The following is a 19,865-nucleotide window of genomic DNA, read 5'->3' on the forward strand; positions in this document are numbered from 1 at the left end:
TATCATATGACCTCTGAATCACTATCACCATAGACTGCTACAAGTGGCCAGGTTTTTGAAATATTTACTTTAAAAAAGGACAACTATGGGGTCAGGGCTTTTCCCCATAGTTCTCCTAAGGGTAACGGGAGGACACAAACTAGCGTCCTCTCGTCACTCTTAGCTCAGTATACCGCGTAGCTCGCGATATACTGAGACGCCGCAGCCGGGACAGATCCAGACATTGTCGAGATCCACCCAGCTGCGTGATTGACAGCTGGCTCTGCCCATCTAGAGGCAGAGCGGGCTGTACCCGCCCCCTCCCCCGTCCGTTCCTCTAGTCTGCTTCGAAGGATTGGCGCTGGGAGAGGGATCTCTGCAGGGAGCAGTGAGTGACAGTCACGGCTCTCTGCAGGGATATGATCGAGAAGTGAGTGAGCGACTATGTTCTCTCACTTCCCGATCTATTGATCCGACATGTGACAGTTTCATTGTCACAGGTCGGCTCGTACTATGAGGAGTGATTTTCACTCTCCTCATAGTTCTCCTTTAACAATCTGATAAATCCACCACGAGTAGCATTTGGCTGCTGCCACTGGTGTCACATGCTTATGGCTCTGTAACTAGAATGGCAAAGTACAGATGGTTTGATAAGATGACTTTCCATCACTTACCACTGCTGTGCGTCCGATGATGGAGTTTGGCCCACTCAAGGAAATTAGAGAATCTGTTAATTCAACATCTGCAACGCCACCACTTGAGGTTACATTTCCGAGGTCTCCAACATGCCTGAAGGACAAAAACATCTCCGCTCAAAATATAAAACGACCTAGTAGAGTAAAACCAAAAAGCATGGGCTTCACCTAAAGTCCTCGTTCCCTCTACAATCTACAGCTCTCCATAGCCAGGAGGCAGCTGGACATGTAGGCACACCAACTTCAGTGGAGGAACTTTACCCAGATCTTCAACATAATCCACCTTCAGAAATGTTCAGTAATGACAATCAACACACACACATACTTCTAGATAATTGCCGGCTTTGTATTCTGTGCAGTCCTTTCTTCCCCAGTCTTCTGGCAGCGGCCATTTTTACTAAGGGCAGATTTATATATCTCCCTTTACTTCCTGGCACATGTGACTAGGACATGTGACCATGCACATCATCTCAGGGGAGGAAAATGCCTTTCCCTGAGATCTCCTGAGATTGCAGATGAGATTTCCCAGCAATGCTCTGCTGATATAATCTACCCAGGATGCAATGCTTGGGCACAATGACATCATTTGCACCAAAGTGGACCAGGAAGTGGAAAGAAAAATATATGTTTGACTAATGAGTGCAATACGATTTTATATCAGCATGGAGAGCTGTATGATACAATTTTTAGTCAAGTGGGTGAAGGTCCGATCTAAAGCAGACATACTCCCCCCTCCCACTCCAGTCATGTGACCTCCACAAGCTCTCTAGCCAGCATCCTCGCCCGGACTTTTCAGGTTTGGGATCTTCAGTCATCTTGATTGTCCGTACCGGCATGGCACATCTCCTGCACATGCACAACGTCCAGAAAACTGCTAACAGGCAGGTAAGCGTTCTTTACTGCAGAAGAGACCGAGGGGAATTTATCAAAACTGGAGCAGACAAAATCTGGAACAGCTGAGCACAACAACCAATCAGCTTCTCTCATTTTCAAACCTTAGCTGAACAAACTGAAGAGAGAAGCTGATTGGTTGCCGTGCACAGCTGCTCCAGTTTTGATACATGGCCCCTGTAGTACGCTTCTCCTGCAATAAAGAGTCTGCCTGTTCACATGTAAAGTGCCAGTTTAAGGACAGCCAATCGGCATTGTTCCATAACTCTGCAGGACGAGCCGGTCATGGCAATGCAGATGTTTGCCTGAACCATTTTGTCACATGATATAGTTCACATTTTAGGCCTGGAAGTTGCATAACCCCCCAGAGTTACATATTTCCAGGGACCGGAGGCCCTGTAGAATAAAGTTGTGGCAGCTCCAAATTTCTGATATTAGCGCAACTCGATCAAACCCCAAACTTCAGGAAAAAAATACAAGTTAATGTTGGTGCCCAAAACACAATTTTTCTTTACAAATATAAAAGGTTATGACCGATACCCAACATGCCCAGCTTACAAATTGCACGCGCTCAGGAAAGGGCAAATAATCCCATAACCCCAAATTGTCCCGTCGTCTCTTCCGGTTTCATTCAACAGGTCAGCAAGTTTGCCGTCTCTCCCTACTACCTACCAACACCCATGTACCGGTCCCAGGGCCACAGGAGGGGAGCCCAGAAAGTGAGGTGGGGGGGCTTTGGTCAGTTAACTGTCCCTTGGAAGTCATAAGGTGGTTTTACACAGGTAAACAGACTTCAGAGGCCTGCTGCGGACATATGGCATATGTGGGTGCAAAAGGGTTAAAGTTCGGTTTACTGCTCTAGATGATCCGATGCAAAAGAGCTCAGCAGAGGAACGATGGACACCGGTAATTAGAAAAATAAACCTCGTTTAAATGGTTAAACTTTTCTGGAAGGACCATGGGAAAATACTACAGCCTGATGGGAGTGGGCGGGGTTATACCTGGCCAGCCAATGGCTTTTTTTGGCCTGTCCATTGGTTATGTTCAGAAACTCCATTCAAAGAGTGCCGAGCAGAACTCCAAGCAAGAGTTACCACAAGAGTACCTGAGGAAAAAGAACTTCAATGTTAACCTGAAGCTGCCCATGTGTTTGATGCTGTGTGCCATTCACCAGTCATGTGCTCAGCCCAGATTTCATACACATTTCCCTGGCCGCGCTCCTCCCCGGACGCCATATTAGCTTTGATAAGGATATGAGCAGACAATGCTGCTCCAGGTTTCCTCCAGCGCTGGTCATATGAAGAAACGCTGACACCAGATGGAATATGTCTAGAAGCATGGTAAGACACGGCTCCTGGTTGATGCATCTCCTAATATTTACTACTGCAGTAAATCCTGATGAAGATGGTTCACTGATAGAAGCGATATTTACCTTTCCTCGTCACCTGGACCGCCGTGCTTCTTGTTGCAGGGGTTGAAGTGTGGCCCGGCACTTACACAGCCTGTAGGGACAAAACACACGTCCATCCTATTAGAACGCCTCGCATACGCCCGCCATACACAGATCAAATGGGGTTTGTCAGCTGACCCCTCACCTAGAGGGTAACTTCCTTTAGTTACCAAATATATCAGGTTGGAGGCCTATACAACCCATTTTAGACGGTCAGAAAAGGTAGGCCCTGCTACTACATCAGCAAATCTAAAAGGACACTGTACAATTAGATGGCAATGTGCACAGTCAGCCCAACAATGGTGACGGAATAAGCTATTACAATGGTGGCGTTCTAGTTTAAGTCTATTCCATATGCTCGTGTGACTCCTCAGAGGTTACCTAAACTCTGCCAGCTGCTTCCCTACCAACTATCCCACCCCGTCATCTTCAGATTAGGCAAACGCACTCATCAACATATCACCTGCTTTACAGCAAGGTGCACATGGAAGGGCTTTATACAATACAACAACAAAAAGTTTCCCAGCACACTCACCAGCCAGCATGCAAAAAACCTGTCTCACCGCTAAGGTTAAAAACAGAGATTAGATACAAGTCTTCTGCAGAATATGTGAAAGCCGCACAGCCGCGCCAAGGCACCTCTATATAGTGCGGTCCTAACTCTAACCTATGAGAGTCTCCATCTTGGAGAACATGTAGCAAAAGACAAAATTGGGTGCAGGTTTGTCAAGAGGAAGCCCGATATCCCTTAAAGGTACAGGGACGCACAAGGGACCCCGCACATCATTGGGGTCTCATCTGTCAAGCCGCACTGCACAGAGCACAGCATTGTGCTCAATATTCTGTACCAGAGCTGGAGAGACCGTCTCCATAAAGAGAGCCTGTCACCTCCAAATTCTATCACATAGGGGCTTGTTATCCCCCTGTGACAATAAAGTTAAGTGAAAGTGATAATGTAAAACATTTTAAATAGAGTAAAACTCACCCCTACACCCCCTACAATCTGCATGCGAATAAACACACACTTAAGGCATTGTGTGCGCACTGCCCCCCTTCCACTGTACCATATTGTGGCAGCAGCACTTACCCTTTACTGCACATTGTGCGTGTTAGAGAGCGCTGCTGCCACAATATGGCACACAGGGGAAGGGGAGCAGCGTGCACAATGCCTTACGTGTGCGCTTATACATAGTTTTACTATATAGTTTACATTTTTTTACTTTATCCCTTTACCAATTCAAGTGAAAGTTAAAAAACGTTCTGAGAAAATGAAATTAGTGGCTTAAGTCTAGGCACCCCTCCCATCCCACCGTACACTTACCTTTCAGCAAACAGCCCTTCCTCTCACCTGACCGCACTGATGAGAATGATCAATGAGAAGTGCCTCTGAGCATGGTTAAATAATTTTGGTATCACAAGAAGATTGACAAAAGGGACACGTAGATTGGGCCCCCGCTTTAGTCCTTGGACATTTATTTAAAATTTCCACAGCCCTGTACCATGAGGGCCCGTTCACCCTCGGTCATCCAAAGACTGCATTTTAGAGGGCGGGCTAGTGCGTTGTGGCAGCTGTTCCGCCCCCTTCCCCAAGCAGTTGTAAGCCATCAGAGCAGACAGAGCAATGTCTGAGTAAGTGGACAACCCATACATACCATTAGTGTTATCTCCATAGGTGTGGATATGAAAGCCATGTTTGCCATCAGTCAGGCCAGTGATGTGAATGTTAACTTTTACTGGTCCATCACCTTCCTGTTGAAAGATAAAATCATCAATTGAGTGCAACCCAATATATAAAGATGAGTATATAAAACATACCAGAAGTATGCAGCAAACAAACCACCAAGATGATCATTGGTCATAGCAGAGACGGTATCAGAGGATAAGCCCCCAGCTGAATTCAGTCTGGTTGGCGGATGCACAAAGGGTTCGGTGTAAGCGTTACCTCTCCAGGCCAAACACCATGAAGACAGTTCAGATTAGGGGACGGGGGCTTTGGAGTTCAACTCAGTTCCGGCCGAGATCAGTTTGTGACACAAAAATGAACCAACGTACACCATCTCTTATAGTGCTAAACCACCAGCATCCATGCAATATAGAACATTTACTAGGGATGCACCAATACAGATACCGAGTATTAATGCTGATACCGAGTACCCGTACTCCCCCCTTCAAATGCTCCCAATACCGGAACTTCTGGTCACCAGGGAGCCGGCTTCCCGGCCAATCAGCAAGCCAGCAGCATGCAATGACTCACCACTTGGCTTCCTTAACCCTCCTGGCGGTAATCCCGAGTGTGACTCGGGGTTAATTTTCAGTACCAAAAGCGGCAACCCCGAGCCACACTCAGACGCCAGGGAGGTTAATGGGACTTCTCGTTGTGGCCACCCCCATCCGTGTGCCCCTCCAATGAGTTGCAGGAAGGGGAGGGGGGAACCCCAGGGGGAGGGTGTTGGATTGACAGACACTACTCTCTGCAGGGAGAAGAGAACAAGAGCCGACTTATCAGTAGTTCCATGATTGCTCAGCTCTCGGTATATGGAGCCAGTGTAACAGATGCCGTGCCCTACGTCAGCTCTAAGCTCCAGGCCAAGTACATTTTACTCTCCCAATACGTCTTTATATCAGACTTGTCCAAATCAATCTGTTTTCTGCTCAGGACTGCAGGCATCAATACCAAATATAAAACACTTTGCTGAATGAGAGACATCCTGATGTGTCCAATTATGCCAACAACTCCCGTAATAAATGCCTCTGCTGTGCGGAAAACTAGCGCGGGCGTTATCTGCATTATGATGTCTCAGCTCATTCAAGATGAATAGGCCGCCTGCAAATATGTAATGCCAAAACTATGAATTGTAGTGTAAGGAAGGTGAGAACCGCTGGGTAGAGTGCCCACTGTATTGGTGTCCATGTGACCAAGTAATGAGAAATCCAAAAATCCTTCGTCACCAGAAAGAGGCGAGGGGAGATCCAATGGGGACAGCTGCAGCACCGAACCAAGAGGCCGCCCCCTCCCTTTAAAGATATTGGCAGGATTTTATCAAAACTGAGACAAAATCTAGAGCAGATTTGCACCGCAACCAATCAGCTTCTCTCTGTCAAATCTTACCTGAGCAAACTGGTGAGAAGCTGCTGATTGGTTACCATGGGCAACTGCTCCAGATTCGTCTGCTCCAGTTTTGATAAATCCCCCCCCACAAAACACAACCAGCATAAAATAAGCACAGGGGTTTGATCCATCCCGGCTCCGACCAAAAAAGGAAGATTTAGTCTATGTGCCAAACCTGGTAATGAATATCTACATTACAACCAACCACAGACACCAGGACATGGAGGTGATAGACACAAGTATTTAGATCACATGCACTTCCCCCTTCCAAATGCCAAGCATGGAGACCAGCATTTCCTAAAGGGACCCTGAACTCAGGAGATAAATCTTACAAATACATTCAAGTACCTTAACTATTAACAAAAATGTATCTTATTTGTGCGTCACTCGGCTTTAGATCAAATCATCTCTGAATTGGTGCTGACACTGCCCTTCCTTCTGGAGGGGGGCTACTTGTGTTCCCCATGGTCCCTGTGTGTTGTAAAGTAGTCAGCGCTCCAAGCTCGCTCCTGTGACTACAATAGTCTATTTGTACGGAGATTGTGGTCCCATCACGGGAGCCATTCATTCTGCAAAATTAACATTTACATTCTTTCTGTGCAAAACCTAAAGACGTTCTCCCGCAGATGCAATTGGTGACACCACAATGTGGCCACTAGATGGAGCCACAGAGCAGAGGAAACAAGTGCCAGTGAGAGAAGGGAAATCCCAAATGACGAGTTGTCACCAGAAATGAGAGATGTAGAAGGGGCTTTCCTCACTATGGAGAGATCTGACTCGGATCTCTCAGATGAAAGCTGGGAAAATACAGACATGTGCAGAACTGACAACATGTATTCCTAATACAGTCTACCGTGTTTCCCCGAAAGTAAGACCTACCCCAAAAATAAGACCTAGTTCGGTGGTAGATCTCATATTACAGAAATCACTGACGATAGTGCTAGCCGCAGCTCCCTTCCGCCCCCCCCGCCAGGCACGCCCCCCCCCTGCTCCCTCGCCCACCAAATCATTGCCGAGCGGCTCTTCATCATCCTGACCACGAAGTTCGGATCGGCTGACAGAGCACCCAGAGCGGCTCCCTGGACTGCATCAGAGCGCTAGCCGCAGCTCCCTCCCGCCCACACACACGTCTGTGGCTCCCTGGACGGCAGAGCGGACCGCTGCAGCCAGGTAAGACATCCCCGAAAATAAAACCTAGTGTCTTTTTTCGTAGAAAAAAAAAAATATATAAGACACGGTCTTGTTTTCGGGGAAACACGGTATGCTGAATAAAATGCAGAGTCATTATCACACAGCAAAGTCAGACTCTGCTAAGAAAAACAAACTGGCATGGGATCACTTCCAGCTTTACAGAATACACAGCGATCACAGGAGACAGCAACCAGATCTGACCTGGAAATTGGTGTGAACCTGCCGCAGGTCCAGTGCATTCCAGACCAGACAATGAGACGTGCAGTATTTTTCTGGTCTGGAACAGACTGCGCTGGTGGGAACAGAGGCCAGAAATAGCATAGGGATACATTAGGATACATTTTGGGTCCGGAAACAATCTGGTCTGGTGATCTGAATGTGGTGTGAATGGGCCCTTATAGAATACACAGAGATCACAGGAAACCCAGCAACCACCAGAGGGGAATGCGTGCATGCATCTACGGTACACAACAGCATTTGCTATAATGTACACGTATGCATGTAATGCAGGGTTAGGCAACCTTAGCACTACTGTTGTGGTAACACTACAAATCCTATCATGCCTTTGAAAGCCTCTCAGAGGCAGAGTCTTGCAATGCCTCATGGGACTTGTAGTTCTGGAGTGCCAAACCCTGATGCAATGCAATGTCCACACTTCCTGCAGCCGATCACACGGGGCTTTAAACAGATACTTCTAGATAATTGCCGGCTTTGTATTCTTTACATACCTTCTTTCCTCTCCATTCTTCTCACAGTGCCCATTTTCACTAAGGGTGGATTACTAAATCTCCCTTTACTTCCTGTAACTCTGGCACATGCGACTAGACGTGTGACTAAGACATGTGGCCAAGTACATCATCTTTCTTACAATAACAGTTTGGCACTGCCTGGTACTCTTGGGCATTAGTGATGCAGCCTGTGCCTAAGATGCATCCTGGGAAGGTTACATCAGCAGAGCATTGCTGGGAAGTCTCATCTGTAATCTCAGGAGATCTCAGGGAAAGGCATTTTGCTCCTCTGATATGATATGCATGGTCACATGTCTAGTCACATGTGCCAGAGTTACAGGAAGTAAAGGGAGATTGATTAATCTGCCCTTAGTAAATGATCACTGCCAGAAGACTGAGGAAAAATAAGTTATGTAAATACACCGCCGGCAATTATCTAGAAGGATGTGTTTGTAGATTGTCATTACTAAACATTTCTGAAGGGGTCTTTGTTGTCATTGCAAAGACCTGGGTGAGGTTCTGTTTAATATCAAGCTGCAGATTCTTGTGGCAGGAGTCACAGGAGGGAGCCCCTCAGTCTTTACAAACCAATGCGACAATGGCCGCAGCTGTCCATCCGTGTGCGGCTGCAATCAAAAAAAGGAGTGCTTACCTTCATTAGAGACAAATGATCCCCGGACACAATGCTAGTGGGGTTTTTATTTTTAATTTAAAAAGAGAACTATGTCTGTAGTTCTCTTTAGGGTCAAAAGACGACATTTACCAATGTCCTCCTGTGACCCAAAGTCAGCATATAGCAGGCTACTCCCCGCTATATGCCGAGCTTAGAATAAAGATGTCATCAGCACGACAGATTCCAAGTCAATGCAAATCCATGTGATTGAGGTCACTCGGATATGAAGCGCTTTTGGGGCCACGCAGGGTCCCCTTCATCAGGCTCAGAGATTGAGAATGACGACAATTGTCATCTGAGCCTGATGAAGGGGACCCTGCGTGAGTGAAAAGCACTCATAGTTCTCCTTTAACATACAGACATTGAGAAAAGTCATTTCAGCACAAAGCAACTTCACTAAACTTGGCGCGCCGCATCCCTTCCAATCCCTCCTGAATCTCTTGCATGTTTTCTTTCTCTGTCCCTTGGACCCGATTCATGTCAGACTAAAGTCCAGAGAGCGGCATAACGGCCGCCCCTTTATTGTGATCTGAGACCGGCAACGAGCCCCGAGGGCGCAGATACCAATCTCTCCGCAAACCAGAGCTGCAGGTTGAATCGGGTGGAGAGAAGAAGCTGCCAAGAGAGGATTAGGAATTACAAAACCGTCCAGGTTATGCAACCTGCAGCCCAGGAGGGAGTATGAGGGGCGTGCACAGGATCTTATGTAAGTTTAGAGAACAGAACACCAGAGCACATAGAAAGGCTGAATGTGAAATAAAAGGGGGCGGGGGCAAAAATCAGTTCAGCACTCCACCAGAAACCGCTCTTAAAGTGACCCTGTCATTGCAGTGAAATAGCCAAGGCCTTGTAGAGCACATGGTGGGCAACTCCAACCTTACCATGGTGCCTCTGGGAGTCATGCCTGCCAGTCTTGCAATGCCTCATGGGACTTGTAGTTCCACCACAGCTGGGGGGCCGTTATTCCCCACCACTCCTGCAGTCCTTACCTTGTTGGGGGGAGGGGAGGGGGCGTCAGGTTTGTAATCTAGGCTGTGTCCCGCTGGGTAGATTCACCCTCCTGTGTCACCATGATATAAAGTAATGAGAAAGCCCAAAATTTATTTGGGGGAGGGGGTGAAATTGGGGTGCCAATTGTACCAATCATTGCAGGACAGACCGGCAGGGGACCCAATCCTGATACCTGGCAAGCAACCAACAACCACAGCAGCTAACTCCTCAAGGTGGTGAAGACTTGCTGGGGAAGTGTACATTTTTTGCAGAGTGCTTTCATTAAAGGAGCTGAAGGAATGGGACGGCATCGTATAAAATAGCCAAAAAGAGGCACATCAAGCATTCTTCCGAAACCCGCACGCATTGGAGGGTTATCCAAAACAAACGCACCGCAATGCAGATGGGGGTCAAAACTGGAGCAGTTGGCAACCAGCAGTTGATAAAATCTGGAGCAGTTACCCATGGCAACCAATCAGCTTCTCTCTTCAGTTTGCTTATGCAAGCTACAAGAATATAAGAAGCTGATTGGTTGCCATGGGCAACTGCTCCCCTCAGAGTGCACACTACCCACAATGCACCACAGCAACAGAGCAGGACCAATGGGTCCACTTTAATGTCATTTGTCCGCTGAACATTCACATCTGACGCCTCTAAAATAAAAAAAATGACCAATAATTGCCGCCAACCAGAAGACCTCCCCAGACCGAGGACTACAAGTCCCAGCAATCCCTTACTTGCAGCATCACGTATCTACACAGGAATCACGTGGTCGTACAGAGGACAGCCAAGGAGAACCACAGATGCCAGCAATGCCAGAGCTGCAACGTAATCCCTTTGGATACCCAGAACTACATTGATAGCACAACGTGACCGCAAACACAAGTCCCAGCACGGTAGGACAGACTCCCCACCACCGGGTCCCCAACGTTCACTAGCCCAAGGTCTACACATTACTCAGTAAGCAGGAACGGACAGGGTCCCGCTCACATTCCGGGTTAGAGCCCGGCCACAGGAGACGATGCTTGCCTGCTCGAAGCGCACCACGCCGGCCACCACCTCGGAGCCCTTCAGCACACATATAGCCTTCATGTTTGCAGAACGCGATACGTACGGAGGAGGGGGAGCGACGCCAGTTCTTATATAACCACCCTGACGTCTCAGGTCACGGCGGATCCCACCGTCCAATGGGAGGCCTGCTCTCAGGAGCTCCGCACGACGCGCCGACCAATCGAAGGGAGCCTACGGCGCACGTGAGCTGCCGGGCTGCAGAGAATGACAGCTGCCTGTCACAGGGAGCCAAGAGGAGGGGGAGGGGCGGGGTGACAGGCTCTGTTGGGCGGGACACGCAGTGCTGGGCGTGGCTATGTCACCTGCGGCCGTAAAGGTAAAGTGCTGCAAAAAAAAGATTACAAAACATAAATTCCCGGCCAAGTGGAGAAAGGAAACCATTGAATGTAATGACTGTCTGCAGACATGAGGAGTGGAGCCTGGGTTGGAGGATTGGAGGAAGCAATCAATGGACTTTCACCTCTGTTATGGAATATGCACAGAGCAGAGCTGAAGCAGGTCCCGCCCACTACAGGCTGCCCGCAGAAAACTACAGAAGGGGGCGGAGACAAGACCTGTCACCCTGTACAAGAAGGGAGAGCAGCGTGACCGGTCTTCATTACAGGAACTGTCACACAGGATTACTGCACAGATCTGGAAGAAATACACAAAGCTCACCAAGATTCCAGGAAGAGTAAACATGACTCTTGTATGAGGATCATTCTTCTTATCCCAGTTCAGCTGTCACATTATAAAGCCGGCCAATCTGATTGTACAATATTCTTTACATCTGCTGACCAGTATGTGGTACAGGGGCCCCTCAGATTGCATACAAATCCAAGGAACTGTCGAGTTAGGTACTCATATCTAAAGGAGATTGTACAATCAGATTGTAAAGTTTATGGCCAGCTTTGGTGTCAGAGGACTCCCGACGTCATCAGCATCTCAATCACACACGTTACAATCTGATTGTACTGCTTTTGTACACTGTACGTCCCCGCCACTAAGTGTCCAAATGACTGCTCATGCACACTGTACGTCCCCGCCACTAAGTGTCCAAATGACTGCTCATGTACACTGTACGTCCCCGCCAATAAGTGCCCAAATGACTGCTCATGTACACTGTACGTCCCCGCCACTAAGTGCCCAAATGACTGCTCATGTACACTGTATCTTGGACTTTGAAAAGAAATTGGAAGCCAAGAAGATTTCCTCAACCAAATTGTCAGGTTTTCCTAAATGAACTTTGTCTGCGGCTGCTTATAAATAAAATAAAAAGTAGGTTGTGATGGGCAGCTGATGCCCTCGATGCCAGTTGCAGATATTACCGGGGCGGATAGACGGTATCGGTGGTACTGGAACAACTGCCCTGAAGATAGAATACACTGCAGCAAAGGAGGCGCGTGATTGATGTCGCAGAGAAGAGAAAATGGCTGACAATAGAATAGAGTTTTTTAATATTTTTTTTTATTCATTCATTTTTTATAAAATATTTTTATTTTTTACTTTACTTTTAGGGGCTCCTAAAGAGTCCTCAATCTCTTTTCCTGCAGCCCCTGTTATCAATGAACAGGAATCCTCTATACTGAGTGTTCCTGATCATTTATAACATGAGGACAGAGTGTGTTTACTATAACCACAATCATGAATGAGCAGGAGGTCATGTAGATCACTTCCCATTCATTCATAATTGAGGATATAGTATACATACCGTGTCCTCAATTATGTACAAACACTCAGCGATCCCTGACTGCTTGTACCTTGCTCTCCATCCTGACAGCTGTCACAGGAGGCTGTGCGAGCGGTGCTGGAGGAGAGCTCAGCCTCCTGTGACAGAGCGGCCTGTCTCCGCCCACACAAGGCTCTGCCCGACTGTGATAGGAGGCTGAGCGGTGTGGGAGAAGAGACACGTCTGAAACTGGGACAAAATTTAATACCCCAAAAAGTCCATACACAACGTTTTATAAGCCCCCCACAGGTCATCAGTTTAGAGATTTGTGTAAATATTGGCTCGAGAATTATTGCTTTCACTCCGTGTGCGGCGATACCCAACAATCGTAACGCAATTGTGTAACGCAATCGTCGTTTTCGTACATAGGCACACACGACGCATTTTTATGTGAAAATGCGCATGCTCGCAGGGGTGGGGGGACTTACAATATTTTTTTTTTCTTTATTACATTTAATTAATTTAATATTAATTTTAAAACTTTTATTTTTATTTTTTTTAGAACTTTACTTTAATTGCTATCACATAGGGGGGCTTACAAGCCGCCTGCTGTTGCTAGGGAGATTTACCCCGGTTGCTAGGCTGATCTTGAATCAGCTGAGATTGGTGTTTATGGTGGAAAAACAGCTGGCCAATGAGTGTGACCTTTCACCTGTCAGTGGGCGGGGTCCTGGATCTGCTATGGAGCGGCATCTGGACTGTCACCTGTGACCAGGGAGGATCTGGGCATCGCAGTGGTTGGTGGCCATGATGTCGGACGTGTGACACAAATCGGTAATTTGGAAAGTTCAGATGTGCCCGAATGTCCAGATGAAGCAAATAACCAATTCCAACGTATCCGAATTTTTAATAACGAAAATTCAGATGCGTCCCAATTTTCTCTGGATGTCATTGTGAATGAATTAATAAACCTGAAAATAAAAAAAAAAAACAGGGGTCCCCCCCCCCCAATTTATATCAGACCCTTTAGGTTTGGTTGCAATTTTAGGTGGGACCCCTTGCCCCCCCCAAAAAAGAAAATGCGTGTGGTCCCCCCTAAAATACCTTACCAGACCCTTGATCGAGCAGCAGCCTGGCAGAGCAGGAAAGGGAGGGGGGAGCGATTGTGCGCCATACCAGGCCTCATGCCCTCAACATGGAAAGGGGTTTTTCCTCTGGCAATGAACCTTGTCCCCAGGTTGATGAGCACAAGGGCCTGTTCCCCCACAACTCTGGCCCGGTGGTTGTGGGGGGTCTTATCTGAATCTGGGTGCCCACTGTCAAAAAAAAGGGGGCACACAGATGTCACCCCACCTCGTGAGTGAGTAAGGGATAGTTGTTGGTGTGCCCGTAGCTGCAGGAAGACACACGTGGGCAGCTCATGTAACTCTATGGAGACGCAGGAGTTGTGCGCCCTCAAATCCTGCTTCCAGCAGCTCCATGTTTTAGATAGTGTGCGCCTTTGGATGCAGACAAGATGGATCCTGGTCCAAACACCGTCTGTGTGCGTCTGTCAAAACTTGGAACTGTTGGAAGCTGTGCGCGAGGGTGCACAGGTCCTACATCTCCATAGAGTTCCATGAGCTGCCCACACACTTCCCGACGCTCCGTGTGCATCAACAACCGGCCCTTCGCACTATACAGAGTAACACACCCCTTGTGAATGAGGCCGTAAAACTCCCTGGAAAGAGAATGGGGAGAATTTATCAAAACTGGAGCAGATTTGCACTGCAACCAATCAGCATCTCTGTCTCATTTTCAAATCTTACCTGATCAGACTGAAGAGAGATGCTGATTGGTTGCCATGGGCAACTGCTCCAGATTCTCAGGGCCTAAAGTCCCTTTTTTACATATTTAGAGGATCTGCTGGTTTGGCACAAATGCATTTCTAGTTCTATACGGCAGGAGAAGTTGTTTTCGGTAAACAAGTGTATATGTCTGCAGATGCAGTGGGATCTTTTGGATTTGGTGCTTTTCAGAATGGCAAATGGTGTGCAGAGGTTTGACCCCGATTATTGTATTCACGCTGACTACACTAAAAAATGAATTGTATGGAACTGTGCCCTGCCTTCCCTCTCGGGTCCTTCGGGTTTCTTTCATAAGATGTGGGCTTCTTAGCACTTGTAAATGCGCGTCGGGTGCACCTATGTGCAAAAACAACTATTATCACATAGGGGGCTAACAAGCCCTGGATGTAGTAGCAGATAGGGTGTGACAGGTCCTCTTTATGGAGACATCAGGGGTCTTTCTTTCAGACCCCTAATGTCACCTAGGGACCCCAAAGAAGCTGAGGAATCAGAGATCTTCTTCCCTAGTTTCTTCTCCTGGCACTAAGAGCCGGAGACTTTAACAAGTGACACCGGAAGTGATGTAATACACATCACTTCCGGGTCCAGTGATAGGCGGCTGGAAGCTACAGCAGTCGTGTTCTTGTTTTAACCACTTCTGCGGGCCGCCATCTATAGACGTATTGCGGGCCGGAAGTGGTTTCAGGAAGAAAAAAAAACAACACACCAAAAATCAAACAAATTGTATTTATTTCAATGGTAAATGGAAAAAAATCTCAGAAATATAAATACAGGTATGAACACATTAGCACTCTGATTGAATCCTCTTGTTGACTGATAACACTAGATAAGAAAACATTACAAAGTCGTATTAGGAAGTATACAGAGAAAATCTTACACCTATGTACAATACTGATGATGCCACGCAGATCTTTTTTTTTTTTTTTTATTGTATTTTTCATTTCATCACTTAACGACCAAAAGCTAAAAGGATAAAACGGATTTGCGCCGTGACATCTCCTTGTCGGTGACTTCACAGCATTAAAAAGGAGAACTATGGGGTAAGCGTTTTTCCCCATAGTTCTCCCAAGGGTCACGGGAGAACACAAACTAGCGTTCTCCCGTCACCCAAAGGTCAGTATACCGCGATACAGCTCGCGGTATACTGAGACGCCGCAGCCGGGCGGATCCCGACAATTATGTCTGGATCCACCCAGCTGTGTGAGTGACAAAAGTTTCATTGTCACACGTCGGCTCGTACTATGAGGCCGAGTGATTTTCACTCACCTCATAGTTCTCCTTTAAATAAATTAAACGCTTGTAAAACCAGTGATTGCATAGTCACCTCTGAGATAACTAAAACACACACACCTATGTACCTTTATATTAAAAAGGGAGGGAGGGGGGGGGGGATGCCCCAAATTGACACTCTTGTTGCATCAAGTTATGGAGCCCAGTATCAGTTATAAACCAGCAACTGGCTAGAATGATAAGAGAACAAAAAAATCGCCAGCAGGAGAAAGCCAAAAGCTTCCTTGGGCAGTTAAAAGCACGTTTTTGCCCCATAGACTTCGATGGAAATGCCCCAAAACGCGAAGCGGAAGCATGTCGCACATTTTGTGCGATTAAATGTGCGTTCTTCCATTGCCCACAATGGTTCACGAGCTGCCAGTCAAAAGGCGCGTCATGTACACTCATAAAAATGGGCACAATGCGCATAAACAAGCACATGCTGCTCAACAAGCAAAAACTGTGCCGCCTAGGTGCGAACCCGGCCTTAATGTTTAAACGTTTTGGTTTCCTGTAGAATCAGCTGGTCCCCTGAGCTCTGGTCCTGACTTCCTGTTTTAGGGCGGCTCCTTTCCCTTGCAGGGTCCTATGGAGCCACCCTTGTGTGCGCTAGTAAGCCGTGTATCCCCCTGTCACTTCCTGCTCTTCCCTTCTCCAAGCTAGTAGAGGGATGGCTGCTGAAGACTGCTCTGTCTCCTGTAATCTTGTACTGGACAGGAGGTTCAGGGAAGCCGAGCTGAGAGTTGGAGCTGTTCTGATGAACATGATGACTTTACAGAAATGTAAAGAAGTATTTTGCTGGGCGATGTATACGTTTGCTGTGGACACATTACTGAAAAAAAATACTTGAGCGTGAATGTAAACCCCCAACAACTAATTTCTCCCATTGACTTCCCCTCGGTCTGTTAAATACACCATTGCAGGAGAATCCAGTGAGCTCGCCAGTCCCTGCTCTCTTCTGCAAAGACTTCTCAAGCATTGTTATCAACTCTGCCCAGTTCATCCTATGTGAAGGATTCCTTCTGTAGTCCTAACACACTTCCTGTCCTAGGGTGACAACACTGCTTCCTCCATACATACCACATAGTGAGCGTTGTCATCCTAGGACAGGAAGCGTCTTACTGGCAGGATCGCCAGGTGAAAATAAAGGGAAAAAATGAAAGCAGCCACCACATCCAAGGGCCGGCAATAAGTTATATTTTTGTTCTTGGGTTTAGTTACATGTTAAATATCCTGTTCATCAGTCTGATGCTAGTCCAGGGTGGGCAACTTCAGCCCCCCAGCTGCGCTTTAACTACAAATCACAACATGCCTGTAGCTGTCAGTCATGCAATGCCTCATGGGACCTGTAGTTCCACAACACCTGGATTTGCCAACCCCTGGTCTAGTGGCCGATTTCACAGCTGCCTCCACAGAGATGGGCTGTCTGTATTCTCATTGGTCGCCAAAGTCATAGACAAAACAAAAGCATTATTTTCTATAAAAAGAAAGAATGCGCCGTCTATAATAACCAGACGGCTCCGACTACCCATCTTCCGGTGCACTAACAGCCGGCCCGTACAGATCCGTGCTGCGTTCACCGCCGTATCGGGCAGCTCCCTGGAAGGACAGGTGCTGCGTGTCATTGCATGCATCAGCCTGTTCTTCTCTATGGGAGTACACGGCCGCACGCTCACCCGAACTGCACATCCATACGGGTGCCCGTACTTGTACGCAGACAGGATGGATCCTGCCTGCGCCCGAGCATGGACAATCGCACCCATGTGCAGGTCGGGTGATCCTACAGCCGCGTACTCCCATAGAGAAGAACAGGCTGATGCATGCAATGACACGCAGCACCTGTCCTTCCAGGGAGCTGCCCGATACGGCCGTTCATGCTGCACGGATCTGTACGGGCCGGCTCTCATCAGTGTGAATCAGACCTTATACTGTCATAGAACACCCTACCGACTTGAATTTTATATAATTTATTTAGGGGACAGATAGAGCTTTCTGTTGGTGGTATTTAAATCACCACTAGGGGAGGGGAGGGGGGGGTTATTTCTTACTATATAAATAAAAAGTACCACAAATCTGTGCGATCACTTAGGGGGCACGTTTAGCCCCCTATGTGATAACAATAAAGTTAACAGTAAAAACAATAATAATTTGCGGAGCCGGAGTCCTGGGCCGAATGAAACCAGACCTGTGGATTAGGAACATTGAAGTTTTCTCCGGTTTCCATCCGAAAACATTATGGCCAAGTGACCCTCCTGCATGGACAGGCTCAGCACAACGAGGCCGGGACATTACATGAGCAGAGACCAATAGGAATGATCTCAATGAAAACACATTCTTCATACACTAGAAAAATACAATCTCATCATAGCTACACAGAGCCACACAGCTCCACTTCTCACCATCTTCAGAGGCCACCAACGCAGATCTCACGTGTACAAATACCTGTCGCCTGGCTGTCTCAGATTTCCAATCGTCTGAACCGTAGACTCTGAACAAACATGCAGATTAGTAGAAGGCAAGTGAAGCCAGAAATCATCATTTGCACGCTTGTTCCAGGTCAATGCCTCAGAAAGTGCTGCAGGCTTTACTGCGGCACTCCAGCCAGGTAAGTGACATCTTCAGAAATGGCAACCTCTGTTCTCTCTGTATAGACTGTCTCAACCAGGGGTAGCCAAACTCCGGCCCTCCAGCTGTGGTGGAACTACAAATCCCATGAGGCAATGCAAGATTCTGACAGCCACGACTCCCGGAGAGAGATGCATCATGGGATTTGTAGTTTCAGTACAGCCAGAGTTTGGCTACCCCTGGTTCTAAAGGTATTAAAGTGCATTTATCTACGGGTGAGACAACCTTGAAAGAGCCTGAACTGTACAGCTGAATACCAAGAAAAGGTCGAACACAGGAGGTAGCCAACCTCAGCACTACAGCTGTTGTGGAACTACAAGTCCCACGAGGCACTGCAAGACTCCGACAGCCACAGACATGACTCCCAGAGGCAGATGCATGATGGGATTTGTGGTTTCAGTGCAGCTAGAGTACCTAGGTTGCCCACCCCTGCTCTAACAAGTCCAAATACTGCTGAAGCCTTCCTGCACTCTTACTGGCCATAGTGATAGGAAAGGAACATCATAGTGATAAACCTAAAGGAACCTGAGGTGGCAGGACTGTGGGAAACTTCGGCACTACCTAGATCAGGGGTAGGCAACCTCACCATTGCAGCTGTGGAGAAGCCACAAATCCCATCATGCCTCTGGGAGTCATGTCTGTGGCTGTCAGGAGTCTTGCAATGCTTCGTGGCACAACAGCTCGTGTGCCGAGGTTGCTCACCCCTGACCTAGAGGTTTGCCTTTCAGACATATCTGCAGACTTTTGGAAGATGCTGCAGTTCTGCGTACCTGTATGTGCTTACACTTCATACCCGCAGCTGTGTGTACTAGAGGCAGCAGGTATCTGGCACCGACTCCTAGCGTCCTACAGACCACATGATGTCTGGCGCACAAACAGCAAACATTTGTCTTTATCTAGGCAAATAACACTTTTCCCACAAATTATATCTTTAGCATAACCAGCCCTACTATTGGCTCAGATGCTCATAACCAGCCCTACTATTGGCTCAGATGCTCATAACTGCCTCATAACCAGCCCTACTACTGGCTCAGATGCTCATAACTGCCTCATAACCAGCCCTACTACTGGCGCATGCTCACTGTGCTTTTCAGGAAAGAAAAAATAATATCCCAGCATGCATTACTGAGTCAAATAGTTGTGAAAGGTTGTGCTCAGTGTAGTTGCTCTTGGGAATGCATTTCATACATAAGAGCAGAGAGAGGATCTGACAGCTGCCATTTCCCATAGAAGACAAGTGTGACAGTATCCATACATCAGAATTCTTCCTTCACTATGGTCGCCGTGCTGACAGTTCAGATTTTTGGATGGCAACATGGCTTCAATGACAACAATCGGGGCAATGGGTTGGAAGCGGTCTAAGCTGCGCAAGGCTGAAAACATGGCAGCTTTATCTAATGTTTGAGAGAGAATACAAATTCCTAGGTTTGTCCCAAATCCGGGAATATCGCTTCCATGTTATTTCATCTTTTCGGCTTTATTTGGCAATTTAAGCGTTAAAAAAAATACAGCAAAAAATCTGAAAATCTGTATAAAAAATTGAGGTAACAGCAGAGTGCATAATCTCTCTTCTCTTGTATACCTTAAAACAAAATTCTTCTCTTGTATAAAATCTAGCCATTAGTCTTCTTGTAAAAGTCCAACTTGCTGACCCGGCAGAACCCAGGAAGTCTTCCCAGCACCATGAGGGCAGCAAACC

The 19,865-nt window shown here is 47.3% G+C and overlaps 1 protein-coding gene across 1 annotated transcript in view; it reads right to left on the reverse strand.

Annotated features, from left to right (window-relative positions):
• The window catches only part of SOD1 (superoxide dismutase 1, soluble), an 11,413-nt gene extending 612 nt beyond the window's left edge, over window positions 1–10,801 (reverse strand). Inside the window, exons 1-4 of the mRNA XM_018561488.1 lie at window positions 10,736–10,801; window positions 4,668–4,764; window positions 2,998–3,067; window positions 654–768 (exon numbers count right to left, since the gene is read on the reverse strand). Of these exons, the coding sequence (XP_018416990.1) occupies window positions 654–768; window positions 2,998–3,067; window positions 4,668–4,764; window positions 10,736–10,798 (345 nt within the window). The 5' untranslated portion in view covers window positions 10,799–10,801. The remainder of the gene's footprint in view (window positions 1–653; window positions 769–2,997; window positions 3,068–4,667; window positions 4,765–10,735) is intronic.
• Between the last annotated feature and the right edge of the window lie 9,064 nt (window positions 10,802–19,865).

The sequence above is a fragment of the Nanorana parkeri genome, unplaced genomic scaffold, assembly GCF_000935625.1.
Source record: "Nanorana parkeri isolate BGI_ZX_2015 unplaced genomic scaffold, ASM93562v1 scaffold527, whole genome shotgun sequence".
NCBI lineage: Eukaryota > Metazoa > Chordata > Amphibia > Anura > Dicroglossidae > Nanorana > Nanorana parkeri.